The 25,647-nt window shown below is 37.9% G+C and overlaps 1 protein-coding gene and 1 long non-coding RNA gene across 4 annotated transcripts in view; one reads left to right on the top strand and one right to left on the bottom strand.

Annotated features, from left to right (window-relative positions):
* Window positions 1-3,000: 3,000 nt before the first annotated feature.
* LOC310664983 lies at window positions 3,001-19,344 on the top strand. The gene is made up of 3 exons (XR_014505136.1): window positions 3,001-3,328; window positions 14,792-14,853; window positions 18,453-19,344. It is a non-coding gene; the product is annotated as an uncharacterized lncRNA (long non-coding RNA).
* ZNF148 (zinc finger protein 148) overlaps window positions 6,895-25,647 on the bottom strand; it is a 39,649-nt gene continuing 20,896 nt past the window's right edge. The window contains exons 3-8 of one of the 3 annotated variants that reach the window (XM_083408093.1): window positions 25,128-25,473; window positions 23,279-23,407; window positions 20,021-20,144; window positions 19,353-19,436; window positions 15,200-15,318; window positions 6,895-14,224 (exon numbers count right to left, since the gene is read on the bottom strand). In XM_083408093.1, the coding sequence (XP_083264219.1) occupies window positions 12,620-14,224; window positions 15,200-15,318; window positions 19,353-19,436; window positions 20,021-20,144; window positions 23,279-23,407; window positions 25,128-25,457 (2,391 nt within the window). In that variant the 5' untranslated portion in view covers window positions 25,458-25,473 and the 3' untranslated portion in view covers window positions 6,895-12,619. Of the gene's footprint in view, window positions 14,225-15,199; window positions 15,319-19,352; window positions 19,437-20,020; window positions 20,145-23,278; window positions 23,408-25,127; window positions 25,496-25,647 lie in introns of those variants that run through there. The other 2 variants (XM_083408094.1, XM_083408095.1) reach the window with 2 other exon arrangements.

The raw sequence follows: 25,647 nt of genomic DNA, 5'->3' as shown, positions 1-25,647 counted from the left end.
TTGCATGTCTTTTGGTGCACAAATACCAGAAATATGAGATGAATGCCTCCCAATAGGGTTAGCTGCTTCCTAATAGAACCATATTTTTGTCCAAGGTCTAACAAATATTTTATATTGCTGATGGTGGAATCAGGAGAGCATTTTCCATATTATAGTGCAAGGAGTCGTGGAAGAGAGAACATTTTATAGGTCAATCTATGGTGCATTCTCATCTGGTAACTTCCTGAGCTCTATACATCTGAAGTCACATTGAGTTCAGGCAAGCAGGTATATGCTTGGAGCCAAAGAGACCAAGCTGCAGGAGGTCTCCAAGTGAAGTTTCGCCATAGACAGTGCTTTTTACTCAAAATGCACATGAAGTGCTTTGACTGTATATAAAAAGTATTTTTACATTTACATTTGTTCATTTTTTTTTCTAGAAAGATTCATGAGTCTAGGTTGTAAAACCCAATTTGGGCAGTGTAGCTTGGATGAGTGGTGGTTTACTAATGGGTTACCATCATTCTGAAAACCAGCACTTCACTGAATAATAATTCTGGTGAACCTAACAAGTAGACAGCAAATGTAATTTGTGGCTAGGCAATGCCGCAGCTGAACTATATAACAACATGCAATATTTTTAGGCCTCAAGTTGCCACAGCAACAGCCAAGTGGACTTGCCAAATCAGTGGGAACTTTCACAATAAGGTAACTGTTCCACAGGATCGTAGTCTTTGGCTGGTGAAAATGTAAGGCATGCAAAGACCATCCATTTTATTCCTGTGCTGTAAAAAACATCAAAATTCAACATAAATTGTCAAAATGGAGGGAAAAATCTGAACTATGATCTTCAGCAGGGAAAGAACAATTTTAGTGTGTCATTAAAAGAAGAGCTATAGCTCAAAGTGAAAATGTAGCCCCGCTCAGACACATAAATGTTCCCTCAAGGCAGGCTTCCTCAAAGGCTCTCCAGATATTATGGCCTAAAACTCCCATGATCCCTAGCTTGCAGGACCAGTGGTCAGGCATGATGGGAATTGTAGTCTCAAAACATCTGGAGGGCCAAGTTTGAGGAATCCTGCTTTAAGGCTTTTTTCAACGAGCCTTCAAAGCGGACTTTAATCCTAGTGGTATCTGTAATGGATTTGAATTGGTTTTATGTATGTTGGAGGGTTTAAGTTGTGTATGTGTGTATTGGTTTTTAATTGTATTTATATATGCAGATGTTTTAGCTGTTTTTAGTTTTATGTATATTTCTATCACTTTGGGATGCCTCATGAGTAGTTATTCTTAATTGAATTATTTGTTATTATTCTATGAAAACTTCCATGTTTCTGATTAACCTTTAATAACACGCAACATTTATATGAATCTGATGTGTGACAGATGTAGAATATTGCCTCTGTCACTACTGCTCATTTGCTAGCCCCTCTTAGCCAAATTCCCACCACTGGTAAAGGCTGCTGGGCCTTTTCTTTGCTCTTGTCACTGGTCACATGCTTTGAGAGGGCAGATGAACAGGCAATGACAGCAAGGAAAAGGAGCAGGAAACAGCAGGAAGCCAAGCCAAGCATGAGAAAGTACAGCCTGCACTAAAAGTATATGGGCTTGAAGGAACACAGCCTAGTAACCTGGGCAAAAAGCAGGTAGCTCCTGTGCACATTGTGAAGGCCCTGCACCTGATGCGCCCTGGAGGCAGACCCTTCCAGTGGGAGCAATCCAGAAGCCCTAGGCTCTGTGGTTTAGAACTAGTGTAGAAGCAAAATAAAAGAAAAAATAGGATCCTCTGCAGATGTGTCATGCAAGATGCCAATGAAGCAAAACAGAAGGGCCTGGCAGGGAATCACTTCACTGAAAGACTAGTTTTGTGTAGAAATTTCATGTGATCTTACTGGGAATGTTCCTAGTTGTCTTTTGTTAGCTGTGGGATCCATTTCATCCCAGGACACAGGGAACCACAGCTCATCGAGGGAATGGTGTGGGGTGAACACAAGCTTTGGCTGGGGTATGTAACATTCTAATCACACAATTCACATCTGAGTAGATGAACTGTCAGTGGTAAAAGATTTAGTGGGGAAAGTGCTTTTTGCACTGCAAATGAGATTGTTGTTATGCTTGAAGAAGAGAACAGGGTAAATATTCAAACACAGACGGATTAATTTAGCCTGTGTTTTATTTATCCATTTGGGCAATGTATAATCCACTTGTCAGCCAAACGAATCTCAGAGTGGGAATGTGTGGTTTGATAGTGATTGTGGTAGCAGTGGTTGTTTTAGAACTTGATGATTTCCCAGCATCAGGGGGTGGAGGAATAAATATTTTAGGCTTTTAACTTTTGTGTATTTATGGTGGCAGAGAAAAGAAGAATCCAATTAGCAGAATATGTGAATATAGCACACAGCCAAGAGTAGATCTGCATGACCTTATCCACACCAATGCAATTCTAATTGTCTAGAGCACTGGTCTTCAGCCTGGGGGTTGAGACTCAATTGTGGGTTGCAAAAGGAGCACTACCACCATGCAAGTATGTGGAGAAAGCTTAAGAAATGGGTGCCAAAGTGCATGCTTGGGTTAAATGTGGTTCCTGGGTCTGGAAAGGTTGAAGATACCTGGTCTATAGCATTGGCTAAGTAAGAGCATACTGGAGACATTCAGTCTGGGATGGCAAAAGATACCATTGTTTTCACATGACAGCCATGTATCAGGGACTGGAGCAAAATATTGTTAGCATAAATGTGGTAATCTTTTCACCCTAGAGGGAAAAAGCTACATACCCCCACAGAGACTGAAATAGGCAGTGATACTTTGTTATCTGCATATTCTGACAAAGATGATCCAAAGGAGGAGGAATCCAAGATAGGTATACATATAATGTTTTGTAAGGAAACAGAAAACTTTTCAAACAATTCACTGCTTCAGAAAAATCTGGAAAAAAGTGGTTTTAATATTAAGTTGCCTTTTACAAGTGACAATCACAACAGAATACTAATATTCTTCCTTGCAATCCTTGCAATCCCATAGACATCATCAGTCCACTGTCTTCCTAAAATAGGTAAGGTAATAAAAGGTCTGCCTCATCAATTAGATATGACCCAGGACCTATTTGCTTCATTTGCAGCTCTTGGGGCTAAATATGCCCTATAATGTCAGCAAGAATGGGAATACCATCAATATTCATTTGGCAATCAGACCTGCCCGCTCTACCTCATAAGGAGCTGAAGCTCTTGGAAGTACAGTAGTAGAAATGGTTATATCAAGCATTCTAGTTCACAGTGATGTCAAGTTTGGACCTGCCTTCAACACACAAGCCTTGACTGTAATTAAGATGGCATAGAACCAGGATTTACAGGTACCTGTTCATTACAGCAATGAAATAAACATGGGCAGGGAGGGGAAACAGACAAACAGCTATACTAGATATGATTGAAACTAATGGCATTTATAGGAAACATTGGGCATAGTATGCATTGTGAATTGAGTGTCCCACATACCAAATTAATTCTCAAGCTACAAGGTGCACAAAATCCATTTTACACATATTTTAAATAAGAGCAGATTTCTGAGAATATGCATTTGCACTTTGGACATTGTACCATTTGTACTTTTAAATTAAAATTCCCCTGCATTAGGTTACATACCAGTAATATAGGACCTGCAAATCTTGAAGAGGACACCAATTTTAAAAGCAGCAGGAATCACAAGGAGCCTAGAAGTTAGACCAGGATTGTGATTCCTGGCAGAGACAGTCCTAGTTAAGAAGATCAGGGTGGCCTAACATGTGGCCCAAGGGTGGCATGTGGCCCTTGAGGCCTTTTTTTGGCAGCCCTCAGCAACATTTGTGCTGCCTTGCCAAAGCTGGCTAAGCAAGGTGCTGGGCTTTGGAAAGGTGTGAGATCTCTGACAGAGTCCTAGAGTCTTCCTATCTCCTTACCAAAGCCGAGTTAGCACTTTCCCAGCTTTCAGAAGGAAATGGGAGGGCTCTAGGACCCTGCCAGAGCCTTGGGCCTCCTTCCCCAAGCTCGGTAAATGGCGTGGCTTTTGGAAAGCAGCATGACGAGTGGAGTGAGGCATCAAAATTTGACTTCACTCCCAGCCCCAGCCCCCCCACCTGCACGACAAGGCAGTGTGTGGCCCACAGGTTCTGTGTCAAAGTACTCCAGCGTACCCTCCGGGTATAGATGGTGCTTGGATCAGCAGGCTAGAAAACAAACTTATTTAGATATCTAGGTGTAAATGAAACCCTCTTGGAAATATCATATGGAGGCAGTGAAATTAAAGGCACAGGAAACCACAGGGACATTGATGAAATTCTAAGCAATAAGGGAAGGCAGGTTATTGCTACCAAATATCTTTAGGGTAGGTTCAAAGTGTTTACCCAGATGCTCTTCGACATTGAAATCTGGAGCTCTGATTTGAACTCCATTAAAGTTTTAGAAACAGTGCAAAATACTTTTCTTCCAGAAGACATACTCTCTATCCCTCAGAAATATCAGCAGTTCTTCATTGTACATAGTCTGGGTAGCCAACAATTAAGGCAAGAGTGGACTGTGCTTGCTCAGTTAAAGTATGCTAGAAGAATGCTACCATGCCTATTGAGTGTTTTCCTGATCTGTGCTATATGGAACCAGATGATAACCAACTAGAATGCAGCTTGCCAATGTTTTACACTGACATTATTTTCCAGAACTGAGCTCTGCTTTGACTTTGAGTAAGTGTCAACCAATGGATTGGCTCTTTTGGATAGAATCTAGAAGGGACCTGCAACTAATTAGAAACACCACATTTCCCCCTTGGGTATCCACTCTTGAGAGCAGAGCGTTTTAGAGCTAGTTGTCTGATCAAACTTTCAGCAGCTTCCTTAAGAAATGCCATTATTGAGCTGTTTCCAAGTGATGCCCACTGCAGTCTTGGATGGCTGCAACAAGGTCTCGTATGCAGAAAGACTTTGAATTGGAAGTCAACCACATGTAGAAGACATCACTCATTATCTGTTAGCCTGCCCCCTTTATACAGACACCCAAGAGATCGCTTGCTGAAACCTTTGCTTTCACAAGCAAGCAGGTGCAGCCCTGCAAAAATGGTCGTTTCTTTTGAGAATACTTTTGTAACACAGAGTGGCCCTGGCTGCCTTGAAGTTGACGGCCATTCATTTCCACTCACGTCTACATGTATAGCTTGCTGAAATGACAGATTTAGTAAAGAAGTAAAAATGTATATTGGTGGTGTGATGCATAAGCACCATCCCAATCCATTCTGCCAATGCAAGCCCATTAGAGATGAAAATTTGGTAGTTGGTTCGCCTTCAGTTCTTCCTCCTTATCCAATGTAGAATTGGCCTTTTAAGTAATGAAACTGAGGTGTTAGCCATAGACATTTTAATGCAAAATGAATATACCTTATAAAAAATGTAATGTGCATAAACAGTTCAAAGCTAGAGATGCCCTTTGAATACCCAGAGACTAATCATTGGCTTATATCAAGAATGAAGCTGAATCTTCTGCTACATAAGAAATGTATGCATTCTTCAAACGTTGTAACTAAATTATCATGAAAAATCTCTTGTGAGCCTTAATTCATAATGCAGAGTTCTGTATTTTTATTTTCCAGCAGCCAGAGCACACTGAGATTTCAGCCATTGCTTATACATTTAATAAGTTTTTTTTAAAAAACAAACCTGTCTTCGTGTACATTTTTCAATAGTTACTATAAACTCCAAATAAATTAACCATAAAGAAAAAGGTCAAAAAGTAGCAAATTGCACTCTGTTTCTTAAACAGATAAATCCTATTATTATTTGGGCAGAACTCCCTTTCCAGTATTGCAAAGGTCTTTGGGTACATGAAATAACACCCCCTGTGCAGTCATGGGCATTGCTGCATGAAAATTATATTGGCTTTTTGTGTTTTTCTGCATCTCCCATACCTGCTATTTGAAACTCTTTCCAATATTAAGATCTTAACTTTGATTCTGTGAGAAGGCAGTGGATCTTGTTGAGCTTCACCTACACAACTCAGTGCTTGTGCCACTGTAGCTGAAGCATGGCACTGCTTGGAAATACAAATCTGGCTCAAACGCACAGACCCCGTGAGCCCAGAACATTCAGATCTATAGAAAAGGGGAGCAAAACAAGAATGGTCTGTGAAAACCTTTTCAGTCCCAAAGGACATAAGCCCCTGAACAATAGAAGGAACCATTCCATCCATTCCTATGACTTTCAGTTCACAAAAGTGGTGAACCAAACTACTGGCCATATTACATGAACTGTGAGATCCAGGACTGAAGATGGCACATTCTGGTCCAAAATACATAGAGGTATTGGCTGTGAGTACAGAAAGGTACATGCATCTCCCCTAGACTAGAGTGCAAGTATCCACACAGCAATTTCTCAATGTATCTCACAAAAACCATTAAATGTTCTGATGTTATGTCCATACACAACTACCACACAAACACATTATCATCACAATATTCCTGATTCCTCAGGAATCCTGCATTACCTAATTTATTTCAAATACAAAATAATTACACAAATTCATACTTTCAAGTTTCATACAAAAGCATCTATATTACTTATACACATTTTTAAATTAATGAAACTGGGAATTTAATTGCTTTTTTTTAAAAAAAAAACCCCAACACTCACAGTAAAATGGACAGATTGCTTGTATTTTTTAAAGTAATACTGTATGACCACTGAAATCTCCTTTACTGGTATTATAGGGGATTTTATGAACTGAAAGGCAAAGAAGGCGTATGGATGCTGGGGGGAGGGGGGAATACCGTATCAGAAAATGAATTCCAGCAGCATTCTTCTATTCTTTCTCTGCCCCTAATATTTTTTTAAAGTTGTGTATAAGCCCTGGATTTTCTACCAAACGTAAAATTTGTGGACTCATTTGCAAATCACACAATGTATCCTTAAAAAAAGAGCAGATCATCAGGTTTATTTGAATACCAAGGTCCTTTTCCTGACATTGTTAAAATAAAGATAAAACTTACAGAGACAGAATCCAGTATAATTAGTTTCCAACAATAAAATCTCCTTGAACACTGTTGCAAAATTCCTTCTACTGAAATGCTTCGCTACAATAATAAAAAGCATACATTACATATAAAAAGATACCAGTGTACTAAAAGTGACAGAAGTGAACTAGCAAATCCTTCAAAGCACATATCATATAAATGACTAGCATTTAAAAACATTTCTTCCTATAAAATGTAGGTCATATACATTTATAAATCGACGATCTTTCCCCACCAAAGCAATGATAGTTTTCAAATAATTATGTTGCTCTGTACAGTCTGAAAGCATTGTTCAAACTTTTTGACTTGGTTTTGTTTTGCTTGAACTCCGGATAAAGCTCATCTCAGCAGCTGATAAATCCTTATGGCAAAATTATATCAAAATCAACCATGACTCAGTGTTCAACTGCAATGTGAATTATGAACAAGAACCACTTTTTGTATCACGTGAACCTGATTTATACCAAAACAGTACTGGGATTTAAGGATTTAAAATTAAATTTCAGACTTATTCAATTGGTGTGGAAACTGGAGGAGCAAATCCTGATCCTTCCTTCAAAAATAAGGACACTAACTCATCTTGCAGAAGCTCATCTGAGCCATTAGTTTCATCATGAATGTGTGCACAGGTGCAGATCTAAGGCCTGCTCTCCCTGAAACTCAGATTGTGCTATGTAAACAATGTTATATACTACAAACCAAAAAACAGTTGAATTTATTGATTAAAAACAATTAAGAATATCCATTAACTTAATCAAAGCTATTAACTCCCCAAACAGTTTTTGGAACTTTCCTTATGCTACTTGCAAAGTTAGCACTGTTAGGCATTATTGCTTACATACAGTACATCATATGCCTCCTGATATAAAGCAGTACTGTGATCTGTTTATATACAAGGTTCTTTTTTCCTTTTTTTAAAACAAGCTGTAAAAACATTACATACTTTACAGACAATACAAATTCCCACATTTGTACTCAAGTCTAACAAATGGAATGCATAACATTAATAAAACATCATAAAGGAAGACTGACAGTAAGTCCTTGATTGTCAAGACACATTTATATTTTATATATAAACTCTAACTGTGCAGAATCAAAGATTCAATCATAGGTACATCCTTATTTGATAACTCATATTTACAGAACAATATTGCATAAAAAAATAAAATAAACATTTACACTTTTTTGTCTTTTACCTTTCCATTCACTGGGAAAAAGAAAGCAAGAAACTACTTTGAGAAAGGTTTGCTTGCTTCGGTTTGTGTTCGCTACCAGACTATCTCTCTCTTAAATTATTATTGAAACAATGATTTTATACAAGTATAGCAAAAGCAACTAGAAAATTTCCCTGAAACAAAGTTGTTTGGAAATAATGAAAGTTATTTTTTTAAATCATAATGGTTTTCATTCATTGCAATACTTTCACAGGACATGTTTTTGTTTTTTGTTTTGCAAAAGGAGTACTTAAATGTCCTACATATACCTAACAAACATGCACTTAACATAAAAGGAAAGCATCTCCAAAAGTCACAAGGCTTCCGTTGAGCAGAATTTAAGAAAACATAAAAATAGTTTGTTTTATTATGAATAATAACTGGAAAACTTACATTTGAATTTTTACCAACCAAAATACCCAGATCACTAACACATTTCTGCCTTCTAAAGCTTTGAACTATATTCTAATAGCTACTCCCCTGCAACTTGCGAAAGAGTCCAATGTCAACCCAACAAAATTTTAGGTTGCAATTTTACAAATACAAAGCAAGTTAATACTGAAATACTCAAACAGGCTGATCCTGGATCCATTTTAGATCCGTTTCAAATATTTACGAAATATGATACACACATCATAAAAATTAATCTAAAGAAACATGGAATATGCTGTATGTATCCAAGTGGAAATTTTTCAGGAAACAAGCCAGAAACTTGGAAATGAAATCAAACAGCTATACTAAAAATTCAGTAATTCACTAGTGACTTGAAAACCCATGTTTAAAATCACAAAATAAATAAGCAAACAAAAGCAGGCATATGACATTACAATGTATTTCATTCATTTTGACAACTGTGGTTTAGTTTGCAGTATTTGTACATAGGTTCTGCAATATGCTTGGTTAAAGTTATAGTCATACTTTCATAAGACCTTGACTACACGACTTTACACCACTGAAGAAAAACAAGGAGAAATTATATTGTGTAGGGATTAGCATCCTCATTAATAATAATAAAACGTTCAAGCTTTCACTGTACTTTCTCTGAACTGCTCCTTCTCTCAAAAACCTTGTCCACCTACAATAGCTGGGAGTCTGTAATAATTCTCTTAAACTAATTTCAGAAAAGGCATGAAGAGGCGATCCATATAAATGAAAAACAAATCCTTCTAAACTTAACTTCAGAAATAGAGTACACTGCAGTACATGATGCAGTTTCTCTTCTGATAAATGGATAGATCATCTTTGATCAATTGTTTACTCTGAATAACTAAGACAAAGAGAAGGAAAAGGAGCTACTTCAGCTTTAAGCCCAAAAGTCAGTTCCTTCATTAACTTGCTTTATATTCAAAGTAAAAGGAACAGGAAATTAGTGTTAAAAGGGACACTCAGGCCCAGCAGTCACCCAAAAGACGAGCCATTAAAAATTGAGAAAATTAAGCAGCACGTTTGCACTGAAGTCTAGTTTCAAAGAGTTTAAGTTAACTGAATCCAAACATAACATTGAGCTTAACAGGACTGTAGAACCATAGCAGAGATTTCCTAAATACACTTTAAAAAGCATTATTAAGAAAGTATTTCTATTAACACTGTCTCCTAGCATGTATATAATAGGTTTGTATTATAACTGACGAGGCTTGAGATATATCTGTGTCATTTTTTCTTCTTCTAAAAAGCAACTTAGGAACAGGTTTTTACATGATTCCCGTGGGCCCCCTCAAGAGCCACAGGTGGAGGTTCTGCTCATTATATTCCACCGCTTGCCAATGCTTCTCCTCAACTACAGCCTCTCATGTTCCCAGTAAGTCCCTCTAAAAATGTTGGAACGCTATAAAACAGCACTCCCTCAATACAGTACAAAGAGCAGCCACCAGAAGGGTAAATATGGAACTGCTTGGCCATGCACATTTGGATCCTAGCCATAGTTCCTTCCATTCCTCTCTGCTCACTTTTTCATAATGGACACTTTCAGAGAAGCATCCCCTTGTCTTCTCATTTTTGGGATTATATGCGACCTGTACCCGTCCACTCACAGATGGTTCTTTGATGAAGTCGAGGCTTCAATGAATGAAGAAAGGGAAGGTTGTTTCACTTATTTCATCTGAGTCCCCTCTGCCCCCCACTAATCTCCTCCAGAGGGTTGGGGTCCCTTTGGAACAGCGTGGGAGGAGGACACGAGAGTTGCGAGAGAAAGGGGAGTTTGCAAAAAATTGCCTTCCTCACCCTTCCATTCACGGAAAGCTCTCCTAGAACAAAGAAACTCCCATGAGTGGGACACAAGATACAACCCATAGCCTTTGCACCCTGGCCTTACTGTCTTGCCATATCTACATACACACACAGACTCTTAGCCATTCCCTCTAGATACTAAATGTGTACAACTCTCACTTGCCAGTCCTGTTTACTTCTCTGAACCACAACTGAATGTTAATTGTACAAATAGTGGTGCACTCAAACACTGGGCCACAAATGCTTAATTAAATTAAAATATGTTATGTACTAGCTGTGCTGGTGTGGGTCAGGAGACAAACTAAAAAGACCTAAAAAGTTCCATTATTTAGAAGTTTTCATGTGTGCTTATTTTGACTCAGTACCACGGTTGCATTTACTTACTGTACTATGAAATAAATCCTTGGACAACTTATGTGGAGTAATGGGATATAACAACACCGTCCTGTAAAATTAACCTGTTTGTGACCTATAGGAATAAACAAGGCATTTCATAACATATGCAGTAGCTACTGCAGTAGCTGCCTATGACTTTCACGTAGATTCTAAAATGGGTCCGAAATTGCACAGGTGAAACAAAGGAGAACTGTGGCAATAAAAATTAGGAGTACCATTTTAATTAAAACAAGGTTTTTCTCTGGGAATTGAAATTTTGCTTTCCTTAAATTTTTTGAATGAAGGAGGTATTGTTAGGGCTATCTTTGAGAAGTGGTGAGCAGGCCTGAAGTTGTAAAATAATACATGCACCCATCTCCCCTGCCTAAATGTTGAGTATGGTATTTTTTTTTGGGGGGGGGGATGTATCTGCATTCCTGTCGCTCAGCCTTTAGGTAAAACACTGCCCGCAATATTACCTTAAAGCAGCCCATATAATGAATGTACAATATAATGAAAATAAAAGCTTTAGTTTTAAAAATGATTATTATCCTGACATTTATGTTAAGTTGAAGCACAGTATACAGAACTAATCATTGCACCACACAGTGTAACTCAAGACAGTCTACTATTAAAACAACCACAGGGGATAGGGATAAAGTTTGCAGTTAATTTATTTGTGAAATGCAGCAAAAGTTTGACCATTTATCTTTTGGTCACTGTTCTCAGTCACCAGCTCTAGTTAGTAAAACTGCAATGAAACTGTTCATTAAGATAACTCTTCTGTTGTTATGTAAGGTGATAATGATGCAGCCACATCAAACCTAAAGGTCTAAAATAGTTTTATTTTTGAGAAAGGAAGAAAAATGGAAAAGAATCTAAGTGCTCTAACGTTAATTATTGCAGATTTGTAGGCTGAAGTACAATTTAAACTCTTAAAACCTGGAGTTCACCATTCATATAAACATTATGGAAATGGGAATGTCATCTACAAAGCATTTTAGTTCAATCCTAACCATCTTGATACCTGTCATTTGGAGATAAAAACATAAAGAGTCATGTTTACCTTCAAAGGTACAAAGAAATATGCAATACTTCAGGAATGAAGTAAATGCATTAATAGTAAGTATTTTCCTTTTAAAGTACTTTTAATTGAATCAAACATTTAAATAGGGGAGTGCATCTAAAAAACATAATTACCTTTCTCTAAGTGTTGTAAAAGGAAATTCAAAGAAACCAAGAAGGAATATTATGTGTATTACTTTTTAAGAGGGTTGATAAAATGGATTTCCCCCCAGAATGCACTATAGTTGTCTAGCCATCATCTCCTGACATTAAAACTTTTAAGTTCATATTATCTGTACAGTCTATATTCATGTTCCCTGCTGAAGTGCAATGGCTTGACTAACTAACCAGGAAATTCCAAAATGAATAATCTCATAATTATCATTCTCCCCAAAATAATCAATGTTACCAAACTAAGAAATTATTACAGGAAAGACATCTTATCTGGGTTTTTTGGTTTCTTTTGTCTTGTATAAAATCTCAGCATAGCAAGCTCCTGATCTCCAGCAAGCAAATAACCATCTGCCTTTTCAGTGGACACCCACATATAAGGCAATTCAAAAAGAATGGTGACTAACCACACACACAAAAAGCAGTTGCCAATACTCTGTACCGGCTTACTTTTCTGTTGTAACCCAAGGCCTTAAATTTGTATAGGACTGACTCCATCTTATACAGAAGATGCTCGCTTTTGACAGACCCATGCTAAAGTGCCCGTGTTATTTCTACAGATTTTCTTAGCCAAATGTCTGGCCTGTTGTGGCATCAGGTGAAGAGTTCATCCCAGCTCGAGCATCATTTACATTCACCAAAGGGAATTCTGGAAATTCGGCGCTTGTCCCTGGTCCCCGCAGGTTCACCTGCCCATTAGCAGTGTTAAACTGAGATGATATTCCAGCTCTTGTTCCATGGTACTGAGCCCTGAACGGTTGCTCAAAGGAACTTATTTGATATGCTTGGTGGACAGGCTGTGCTTCTGCCTTCTTCTGAGAAGTAACTTGATCCAGAAAGTCCTGGGTAGAGGATGAGGAAGAATGATTTGGCTCGTCACCTGAAAAGGGAAAAGAGTGCTGGGAATCGCCAACGATAAGTCCAAAGTGAGACTTGTCTGGAGTTGTTCTTAATGGAGAGTTCATTCCTGATCGAAAACTGTTGACCGGTATAGATGCATAGACCTGCTTGTCTATAGAAGAGAACGCTGGTTGCCCTGCAAGAGTCTGGTTGTCACTCACAAAATTAAGGCTTGGGTTGTTCAAATAGGCATCATTTTGGCTAGTTCTATCCAAAGCTTGCTGAAGAAACTTGGAATATTCCTGTAACATACTGGCTTTATCGGATGAGGACCCTTGAGAGCTTGTTGCAACATTCTCAGTTTGTGTGACTTCTGACACCTCGGAAGAATTGATTGATATACTAGAGGTCACTTCCGTATCAGCCACATTAAAAGCTATTTCATGCTGGCCATTAGCTTTATGGGAATAATGGTCTAAGAGAGTCTGAAGTACCTCATCTGGAATGACATTTTTGTCATGGTTGCCTTTAATCTCCACATTCAGCCCTGATGTATCCAGTATTGAGGCTGTGCTACCTTCATCTATGACACTGGCCACAGCAGCCTGTGTGACTGAAGGCTGAGAGGCAATGGTGCCTACATTCAAGGCATATTCTCTGCTATTACTATTAGCTGCTTGGAGATACCGCCTCTTCTTTAAAAACTGCATTGCATCATCATAGTTTGTGCTGCTGTGTACAGGTTTACTGGGGCCTTCCTGCAAAGTATCAACTTGGTCAATGTCAGCATTGCCTTCAGAGTCCAACAGGCCTTGTTTATCCACAAGATCAAAGGGATACTTAGAAACCTTGCTGTCTTCGTAAGATGCTAAAGATGAAATGGTCTGACTTTGCTCTAGTGGCTGTTTTAGGCTCCTCTTACTGTTAACTTTTTTGAGCACCAGTTTAGGTGGGTGTATTTCTCCAGAATTTGCTTCCTGTAGGTGCCCTCCACTGACGGAAGAATGTGGTAACTCCACGGCATATTCAGCCACCATATACTCGTCCTTGATCTTAGCGCTGCCAGCATACAAAGGCAAAAAATCATTCTTATCTTTCTTATGCTCAGATTTATCTGCCCCGCTTTCTTTATCTAGCCCAGAAGACTTCAATTTCTCCGTTTTTTGCCTTTTCTTCTTTGGCAAAGAGCTGTCCTTCAAAGGCATTGGGAAGCCTTGATCATCATCAGGAGTCAAAAGGCCAATTTTGGTGGCACTTCTGTTGGGTTTCTTGTCACGGTTTTCATGGCACATACGTTTGTGTTTCAACACCCGGTCAGTCCTTGAGAAGAACTGCAGAGGACATTTTTGGTTAGAGAAAAGCCATGCAGCCTTTTGGTCAATTCACATTTTTTCACATGATAAAGTCCTTCTAAGTCAGGGTGGGGTACATTTTTCAGCCTGAGGGTCCTATTCCCTCATGGAGAATGCTCTGGGGTGGCATGGGCAAGGCCAGAGGCAAACAAGGGGGCACATCAATGGATGTGATTCTTAGCCTTCTATAGTAGGCCACATTCTTCCAGCCACACAAAAACTGGAAGTTTCCACACCTACCCACCCCACCATCCACACAAGCAAGAGGCAATATCATAGTTCAGGGGCAAATTTCAGTCAGGCAAAAGCTCAAATATGGCTGATGTGGGGAGATGGTTGGTGAAGTAAGAGTCCTGAGGGAGAACTAGAGAGGCCTGAAGGGGACAAATTTGGACCCAGAGCCTGAGGTTCCCCAACCCTGTCATAAGTGATTTTGGGAATTAAAAAATGGTCACATGTCACAAAGTGAGAATGTTACCATGTCAGAAGATGTGAAAGTCAATATTAATATTCAAACAAACCCAACCCTTTGTTCTTGATCTATAGGAGCCTACTGCAGTACATAAGGGCCCCTCCTGACACTTCACATACCTGCAACTGTGGGAAAGGCAAGACAAAAGGACAGAAACCTAAATGACCCCTCCAATTAGCATTAATTTGTTTCAAAGTATCTGTCCTTATTAATTCTGCATATTTTAGATAACTAAAAACTTAAGTTTCTCAATGGGTAAATGTTCTTTTCATACTGGAGAACCATAATTTCTTTCATATATATCTATAAAATCAAGTTTTTTAAAAATTTCTTTTAATTAAATCCACAATGAAACGTATGGTATTTAGAAGACAAGCCAAAGTGCCCTCTTACCTCAAAGTTTTGAAACTTGGAATCACAATTGTCACGATATTGTAAAAACAGATTCCCTTAAACACCCTTCTTTCTCCTTCTCAAATTACCTGCAAGCAGTATTCACACTGATAAGGCTTCTCTCCACTGTGAGTTCTCTTGTGCCTTTCCATGTGATATTTCTGTATAAATCTCATGCCACATTCATCACATCGAAATGGTTTCTCACCTAAGAATAAAAATGAAAAGAGGAAGTACTGTTTAAGAAAAAAGGAGAAGACAGATAGTCTCATACCTCTCCCCACCATGCTATTATTTAGGTTTACTTAACAAAAAACTTACAAAGTATTGCTTTGATCAGCTGGATGTAAACAAAATATAGGTCTGACCACACACCAATATTTTTTCATATGGCTCATCACTCCAAACATGTTAAAAGAATCACACAAATATTGAGTAGAGGTGGAAGAGAATCAAATAAAAAATAAACTAGCCCATCAAATAAGAATGTCCCAACATTCAGAGCTAGAGGAAAACAAATAAAACAATAAATTTCCATTTTCATTCCAGTATTTTATTCATTATTATTTATTGTATTTTTATCTCACCGTTTCCCCAAGGAGCTGATGTACATGGTTCTCTCACTCCTCATTTAATCAACAATCCTGTGAAGTAGGTTAATCTGAGAGGCAGTGAGGGGCCCAAGGTCACCCAGTGAGCTTTATGGTCAAGTGGGATGTGATCCTTGGTCACCCAGGTTCTAGTCTAACACTGTAACACACTAGCCCCAATAAGTTGCCAGTATGTACTAGCAAAGTGAAAAAGACTGCATGTAAAAGCTCCTCATATTGACAAAAAGGTTGTGTTTATGAAGAGAATTAATTTTATATGCCCTTGTGATTAACCTGTCTCAATTTTTTCACAAGCATGTTCACATAAAGTGCTATTATTTAATATCACATTTTTTAGCATCCTTGTAAGAAGATAAAATAACTAAAACTGGAAGAGCTAGTTGCTGACTTATAGCAATAAATATCCTGATCCTTTATTTAGTTAGCTGAAGGTGTACAACAGAATCACAGAATGGTAGAGTTGGAAGGGACCACAAGGGTCATGTAGTCGAAGCCCCTGCGATGCAGGAATCTTTTGCCCAACGTGGTCTCGAACCCACGACCCTGAGATTAAGGGTCTTACGCTCTACCGAATGAGGTATCTGCTGGTTCCTTAGCCCTTCCCAGGGATAAAAGTATCATCTGGCTAGTGCACTGACAGATTTATACACAGTATACCATGGATCTCCCTGAACCTGCTTTCCACTCCTGGGGGGAAAGCAAATAGGAATCTTATGCACAGGTGAACCAGGTAAAAGTTTGTACTGTGTAAAGAAATAAAGAATGGTCAAAGAATAAAAGACACAACAGAGGTGAAGCAACTCTAAAAAGATACAGTATATGCCAAAAGATAGACCTCGTGTATTACTTTGTATTTGATTACTTTGTATTGCATTGCTTCATATTCAAGGCAGCGATGAACTAGAGAATGTTAAGGCTCCTCGCTTTTACAAAGACTAAAAAAGGACTGAAAAGCTAAAAATAGCTAATTAAAATTCAGAGTTGAATCATTCTGACAAAATATTTATTTATAAAAGCAATGATTTTTTATAAAGACTCAGACTATTTGTTATTTAATATCATAGATGGTTCTATAATTTTGTTTCAAAGACAAGTAGCGCTTAATATTTGTTTTCCATGTTAATAAATAAAACAATATCATTTTTTATAATTTCCTTTCCCTTTCTTTTATCTATTTTTTTTCCTTTTACACAAAACTGCTGTATTATCTTAGCTCATTGTATTAGTTTAATCCACTACACAGTTATGTTAAGATTCTTTGTATTGAAGCCAATTTTTCTCATTGACTTAATGACTAAGCTGACTTAAATCCAAGCATTTCAGTTCCCCATGAGATACGATTTTCTGTTGGAAAGTCAAAAAATTTTTGTTGTATCTTGTCCACCCTAGCCTCTGACTCAGTCTGAAGCAAAACTTCAAGTCTTCGCCCTGTCTTTCTTATCTCCTATACTATATATACTTGGAGTCACAACATTATATATTTCATGTTCTCAAACCTAACTGGCAAGCAGTACCACCCACACAGTTATAAAAAGATACACAGATCCAACTTACATATTATATATATATATATATATATATATTTAAAAGTATGAAACATTAAACTGACAATTACTTTAGATGAAGTAGGTGTAGCCAAATGACACATAAGAAACATACTACCAAACTCATAGGCTCAGTTCAGACTAAAAATTAAACCATGGTTTGTTTAGCTTAACTCTGGTTTGTCTGTGCATGGTTTCTTTAAGGTCAAGAAACTAGGATTGGTAATGTTGGTTTTTTGTAATAGCTGAATTTTGGTTTCCCAATCTTTCTGCCTGACTACAGAGTCAAGAGGGAAGAATTGCTCAAAAAAGAAATAGCTCACATAGCTAAGAGACTCTTACCACCACTTTAACTGTTTGGCTACAGGCTCCTTTGCTTGCCTACTAACCAAACAAGCTAGCCATCACAGCTCGGCTGCCTAACTGCAACAGCACTGCAAGGGTGGCAGGTACACCAGTGCCACAGGTACCACACCCCAACCATCTTAATGAAATGAATGCAGAGCAGATAACCAAGCCAGTCTCCAGTCAATTCACATACATTCAGTGCATGCCTGTGGAACTAAGTATTCAGAAGGTATTCTAGAAATATTATCCAATTTTAAAGTGAAGTATGCAAAATTATTCTCAGAAAATGGTATATGGTGGAATATTTTCCAAAAACAGTTTTTTTGCACAAACTTTTCCATGGCTAAAACTGCATTGCCTCATAAAATTAGTAACATTACGAATAGATGTAATACCAGTCAAACTGGCAAGTTTATATTCTATTAATAATTGTGTAGTATAGTAAAGAAAGGTCTTGTAGATTATATATTAAAACAGTAATATTACTTCCAATATCTGATTTATTTCATTCCTGCCAATTTATTTTTTGCATTGTTTCTTAATGTTTTATGGGTTGTACTCAAATAAGTCATGTTGTTTGTATATGGATTTCCACTTGTGCAACAGAACCTCTCCTCCCACTCCTTCTCCTGTGCCCCCCCCCCATTTGTTTTGGGCTTCAATAAATGCAAAATACACAGATGTCAATTGTGAAACAGGGTTATATTTTTAGAAAATATATATTTATTAGTTACTTTTTCAAAAATGAACTCATGACTTACAAAAATCAAAAGCAGATATAAAAACCAAGAGTAAAAACAACCTGAAATTCAAGAAAATGCATTTCTTTCTCTATGCAGAACATACCCAACAGCACATCATTTAAATAACTGAATGCAACAATACTGAAAGGCAGCAGCAGAAAGAAGCCCGGGTGTACAGAAAAACACATGGTGTGGAAGAAACAGAAGTATAAGCAAAAGTGCAAATCCAAATACTAGTAAGGCTAGTTTGATGATAAGCACGGATACAAACATTCCAAGACAACCGGGGTATTTGTGCAATTTTCTGTCATGTTTTGTTTTCTCAAGGTTTACATGCATACACATAAAGTACTAGACATCAGCACCAGCAGTTTGAACAGATATGAAACCTTTCACCAAGCAACACTCAGCATATTTGCAAGCTCCACTTTCCTGAAATATAGACTGAAAATTGGCATCTAGTCCAAAAATGACTATATTTCTAAATATTTGCAGAGATAATGAAAGGCCATGCACCAAAATGCCAAAAACCCAAGTCTTTTTACAGAATGTGGTTTTCCAAAAGTAAAATTTTAAAACCAACCAATATAAACTTAACCATCCTGCTTTAACTTTGGGTCTCATTTTTTCTATTTGTCTTTTGCTAAAACGCTTACTCTTGTATAATTTTCTGTATGCAGTTTTGTTTTTTTTAACAGGGTTCAGATACCTATGGGGTCAGGCATTTTGGCCATAATTGTGTTCGAAGTATTCCTATTTACCACTTACCCAATAAAAATATTTTTTCTCTCAAGGTTTGCTCACATCAGCTGTCAGTAACTTCTTGGGGGCAAGGGAGGAAAAAGGCAAGGCTAAAGCAAACACCTAAATTCTTTTCTAGAGTTTCTTGAACGGCACGTTAAAACAGAAGCTGCATAATCACCGAATACTTGGCCATGTTTCGGAAACAGTTCTTTAAACACACCAGTAAAAAGAAACTCAAGGCACTATACTCACCAGTATGAATCTTCTCATGTCTCTGTAGCAGGTACTTCTGAATGAAACGCATCTCGCACTGACTGCACTGAAATGGTTTTTCACCTTAAACAATATAATTCCACATCTGTAAGTTAAAAGCTACAAACATTTGTTTCTAACAGATTCTGCTGAGAAATAAAATAGTCGGCTACTGGAATCCAGCATATGAATGAATTCCAAAATATTTTAGTATAAAAAAGTCTGTCTAAACTACCTGGGCTAAAAAGAAAAAGGCTATTAATTCGGCTGCTAACAGAGGAGTGCAGCTCATGAGCAAAATCAGGCAAGGATGCTGTCATCTAAGGTACTGTAAAACTCTTTCATCTATTCCAACTAGAGTTCCATCACTGGTAAAATAAGAACCCAGAGACTATGCTATGAACAAGACAAAACTGGAAATTGGGTGACTTACCAACCCATCCTTGTACAGAAAGCAAAGCAGCACAGTAAATCTCAAATTAACAGAAATGACACTAATTCTTTTCTGGTATTTTTTGACACTTTGGTGCATGGAATACCTAAGCTTAGATGCCACATTTCCTGCACTTTGGAATATAAAGTTTGCATCATTTTTCATAATTCAGTGCATTATTAAAGATCCAACCATTTTTAGATGATATAAAATACAACTTAAATTCAAGCAGTACCTGTATGAATGAAGACATGCCTTTGTAAATGGTAGTTGGTTCTAAAGGCAGCATGACAATGCTCACAAATGTGAGATTTGGTAGTTTTCAGACCAAGTGATCCATCCTCATTTATTGTAAGGATCTATTTTTAAAAGGGCAAAATTCAGTCTCACATTAATTTCTCAACAATATTACAAGATTCATATGAATACATAATGGAGGAAATCAAGCGCTTTTAGGCAAAACCACAATGCAAAATGGGAAGACTGTAGACATAGGTATCAATTGACTATCTTTTAGTTGATCTAATTGAACCTTAGCTTTTCAAGATTTGTGATATATAATACACATAATACATCCAAAGAAGTGCTAGAACAGGCTTCCTCAACCTCGGCCCTCCAAATGTTTTTGGCCTACAACTCCCATGATCCCTAGCTAGCAGGACCAGCGGTCAAGTCTCAAAACATCTGGAGGGCTGAAATTGAGGAAGCCTGTGCTAGAAATTTATTCTCAGTAGAGCAAGTCAGAATATTTTTGATCATGTTTGGTTGTCACTCAAAATACGGTTAGCTGTGACATGAGCAAGCCTATCCTCCCAGGTTTGCCTGTGTCCCCAGCCTTCTCTAACATGGCAGACAAGAGGGGTTCAGAACCTTTATTTCTGCTCTTAGTTAACTGCACCTTCCTGTGTCATCAGACCACAAATTGTGGTTTCATACTAAATATGGCAGATTTCAGAACTAGCCGATTTCAAACCATGGCTATTGAAGTTGGCTTGTCCCAAAACTAACCATTATTTCAGTTATGTTAAAACCACATATTCCAATTCAGACAACGTAGGAAGATGCAGTTAACAAAAAGCTGAAGTAGAAGTTTCTACATTTAGCTATTCAGCAGGAGAAGAGGAGAGGGGAGGGAGCATGCAAGCCTGAGAGTGGATGACATTTGCTCCCATCATGCTAAACCATTGGTGTACAAACAGGACCACTATCTTCTCAAATGGTAGCACTATAAATCAGTCTTTAATCTACTCAGTTGGGCAAGAACAGAAAGCTATAAAATCTAGAGGCACTCATGTTATATCCATTTTATTTCTCAAGACATGGAGTACATCCAGCAACTGCAATTTTTTATTATTTTTTTTGTACAAGCATACTGGTGACAGGACTTGTAGCTTGGTGATTTTACTTACATGCGTTAATGAAATGATAATTGCGTACTTTATCTCTTCCATCTCAGCAGAAGGTTAAGGATAACCTTCATATTTTTCAGTCTTAATAACCCATTACAACAGCCCTGTTTGCATGTCATGCTAAGTCAAAACCATGGCTCAACAATAACAGAAAATCTTACATCACTCCTCCCTGGTCATTTTTTTACTGTATCACACTGAGCTAAACTATAGTTTATCTTAGTGGGCAGTCCAAATCCAGGGGTGTGGCTCAGGTCTCTGCAGACTAACTATGAGCTGTAGCCAAGGCTTGTTCTATAGGTTATAGTGCAGTATTTGTCTGGGAGAAGTAAACCATGAGCCCGGCTTTAGACAACATGCTAAGCCCACCTATGGCTTTGGTCTGGGTGGCACAGCAGCAAAATGATCAGGGAAAAGCAAAGCAGATACAATCTCCTCTCCTGGAGCCCACAGGCTCGCACATTTGTGCTAAGCTAAACACTGTGACATGAACAAAGCCAACACATGACACTGTTAAAGCATGTTTCAGTAGTATGTTGTGACTTTTAATAAATCTGTTCTGTACAATTATGCATCTAAAATTCTAAAGATAAACAATTCGTAGCTACTTTAAATGCTCCCGTGGGCTTTGTTACCCACCCCACGGCTATATCACAAGCTGCTTTTGTTCCCTCCATTTCAACAGCACTGCTGTTCAAGAAGCACAAGCCTAAAGCCCCTTTGGGTACATTAAATTGGTGCAGTTCTTCAGAGTTTGTTCTAAGTGAGTGTAATCCTTTTAAAGGTGTCCCTGCAAATGATTCTGTGCATGGAAGAAAGCCCATCTTTCTTCAGGTATTCCTGATCAATAGGATTCAGAAACAGCAGCAGAAAACACTTGTTTTGATAGATCCTGTTGGTTCTACGGTATTTGGGTGCCTTATACAATTGGCATTCACCATCATGCGCCTTGCGGTGGGGGGGCGAACACAGTTGCTAAACGAGTTATAGTAGGTTGGTTTGACTTTCTTTTCACAGAAAAGAAAATACACCATTAATTATACCTGCTTCCAAAATAAATATTGCATTTCTTGATATACAGCTATGAACTTGACTTATACCTAGTACTGCACATTCAAACACTTAAGATTGGGCCCTTTTAATACTTCCTTTAATACTTTCCTCAGGGGAGTGTATATAATGTTCATGCTCTAGGTAGTTATAGCCTTCAAAGTCAATACTAGAAAATGACCCTCCAGTACCCAACCTGCTCTCAAAGTACCCAACCTGCTCTCAATCTCTCTGGTCAATTTGTGATCTCTTACTATACAATATTAGGAAGATTTGAAGGACAACCTCTACAACGAAATAAAGGGAAAAGGGGGTTCTCAAACTATGACTGAGACAAGTACATGAAAATAGCTTCCAATCAGTGCTTCCAATTAGTTTTCACTAAACTTCAGGAATTGCAAATGAAAACAAGAATAATACTGCAGTGGGCAAGTACTCAGTTTGAATTTGCAAGTGTCAATTGTAGAGCAGGAAGCTGAATAAAAATATATTCAAATGCTTCATACTTTATGCTTCAAAATCCATGCATAGCATTTTTGCTGCACTTCCTGAGAGGAAATTCAAGATGTGCAACTCTGAAAACTGAATTTTAGATTAAAATGGCTCATTTGAAATTAGAAGCCTGTGAATGGAAGGCATTCATTTAATTTCAGGTGCATGCAGTAATCAATTTCAACACTTGTGCACCTGTCTGATTAAAAACAAAGTTGTTAGAAAAACACTATGATATTTAAATAAGCCCAATATTATTATTAATCTAAACAGTCTCCGTAATTGATAAGTGGTCCTTAAATCTACACACTCATCAAAAGATAATATTTAGAGAAGGAGATGCCTGGGAAACAGATGTTAAAGTATGTCAAATATTCATGCTGTGAAAAGAATTTCAAAGAAACAAGCTATGAATATATTATGGCTTGGCTTTGAGATTAAAGTTAGGTGGCTGAATCTATGGTTTCCAAATACTATCATTTCCAATTGCAAATTCAAGGAAAATCTCCAGTTGCCTTCAAGGTTCAAATTAAATGTCTTACCTTTGCTGGTGAACGCTGTTTCCTTTTCTTCTTCTTTTGCATATCTAAACCCTCTCGTATTAGCTTTTTGTCCCTTTTCTGCTGCTCTGCTACATCAGTAAATGTAATTTCTTGTTTCACGCTGATCTGCTAGGATACGAAGTGCCAGCATCAGATAATATTAATTACATATGACACATATAAGACACTTTTTAACAAATTCTTTCAAAAATAGTAATACATCTGGAATTACTTTATACCCTTCGTACTGTTTTGGGGAAGAGGGGGAGAGGCTATTTTAAAAAGTCCTATTTGTGGCGAGTATTCCAAGATGGTACTCCTTTCATACCTTCAAGCACAGAAGCTTGCATTACGTGCCACATATAATTTAACATTTAACAAAGAAATGTCACCTGACAAAAACACTTTATAATTTAAGATATGGTTATGTTGGCATTTGAACCACAGTTCTAAGCCAAACCCCCATTTTTGCCAAAGAGCTACTGTGATAATTTCAACCCTCCTTTTAAATTCTGGTCTCTTCCTGCTGTGAATCAAACATTCATTTCTGCCAGTAGAACAGAAAGCCACCATGATAATCTCAAACCTATTTGAAGGGGCCATCCTTCAAAAGGTGGATGAGGAATCAGGAACCTTTCCCTACCCCAAAGCTTACTTCCCTGCTTCCCTTCAAACAGTTTTCTCCCAGGCAAGATCACAGGCTCAGCTAGAAACAAAAGCTCTTGGAGCAGGACAGTGTACCACAAGTCTCCTGCATATGCTGTGAAAGTCAGACACCCACCTAACCCCCTTGTTTTTTGTTACTAGAACTGTTCCATGTTCAAACACACACAGCTTCTGTCACCTCAGTTTTCTCCCCCAAGGTTGCGAACTGTACTTCCAGCAACAAGATTCTGTTATAGAATCAGACCAAAAACCAAACACCCGATGTAAACCGAGTTGCCGATTGATTTTCAAGGCTTGAAAGTCTTCTACTACAGTGAGAATTTATTATTTTATCCTGTTAACAGTTTGAAAGCATCTCATTCTTTTCTAAAGTTCCCGTTACTTTCTTACAACAAAGCACCATCAACGTAAAACCGTATTTTCACCCAGCTGCAATCTAAGAAGCTATTCCTCACACACGCAGAATTAACTGTGTAAACTCCACTGCTTTTCAATCCACGTCATTAAATACCAATACTATACTGTGTTAGAAGTGCAGGAACCACAACAACACACTACTTCTTTGAATATAGCAGAAGCATTTTCAAGTCCTTATCTCCTGTGCAGGAAGAATGCAGACACTTAAAGTCAAATGAGCACCGTCTATGTAAGACATCTATTTTAAAAAGTGTATAAAATGTGTATTAAAACATGAGAATGTGTTCCTAAATAAACAGTGGTTGGTTCACAGCATCTAAGATTCCCAAGATTTTTAGAAAGGTTAAGATTGTTATCCAAAAGCAGTCCTTCTTGGCACATAACTCCCCCCTCCCCACCCCCAAAGCTGATTGCAAATACATCTATTATGACTATACTACTTTTTACAGAGGAAGAAATAAGGGAACCAGGGGTTGATAATTTAGCCATGGGCTCTATTCCTAGCCCACACTGTAAGTCAATATCTTATTACCTCCTTAACTGTGCAAACATCACCAGAGATAAAACAAGCCATGGGATTTATAGCATTTTGTTGTGTGTTTTTTTAAAAAAAAACACCTCCAATTGTTTTTCCTCAGAGTAATGAACTACTTTTATTTTAGTTTTCATTTGGTTGTTCCTGCCGTATTTTTTTTTTCCTTAAACAGACCTTTTGATATGATTTGCTCAACTTTTAAGTGCAAGCCCTGCTAAATAAATTGCTTACAGGGACATTGACTGCATACTGAAGCCCTTGAGGAAGCCTGTCTTGCCCCTCCATCTCATCATCATTTTTCACCGTCTCTTCGTGGACCATGAGTTCATCGTGTGGGATCATTTCTTGCTGCCGAAGTTCACTTTCCTGCAGCACTTCTTCTGCAGAAAGGATTTCCTGGTGCGCCATAGCCCGGTCTTGAAGCACTGCTTCCTGCCGTTCCACAGGAACTGCCGACTGGTCAGATGCAGCACCCATTCCAACCATATCCCTGGATGACTGCATTTGCTCTATACTACCACATTTAAGAAACAATCCTCCCAGCTTATCTTCAATGTTCATTCTTAAGTGCAATAACCTGCAAATACAAATACAAAAAACAAAACTCAATTAGCAGAGTATTTACCATTTATTTCATTTCTGTTACATAAGTAGACAGGTTTACACCTCAAAAAAAGAAAAACAGAACAAGAAAAATGATTTTTGAAGAATGATACAATAAAAGAAAAAAGTAAACAATACAATAGAGCTA

The sequence above is a fragment of the Podarcis tiliguerta genome (genome assembly GCF_965153285.1).
Source record: "Podarcis tiliguerta genome assembly, chromosome: 1".
Classification (NCBI taxonomy): domain Eukaryota; kingdom Metazoa; phylum Chordata; class Lepidosauria; order Squamata; family Lacertidae; genus Podarcis; species Podarcis tiliguerta.
This window is presented reverse-complemented; position numbering and strand designations above follow the sequence as displayed.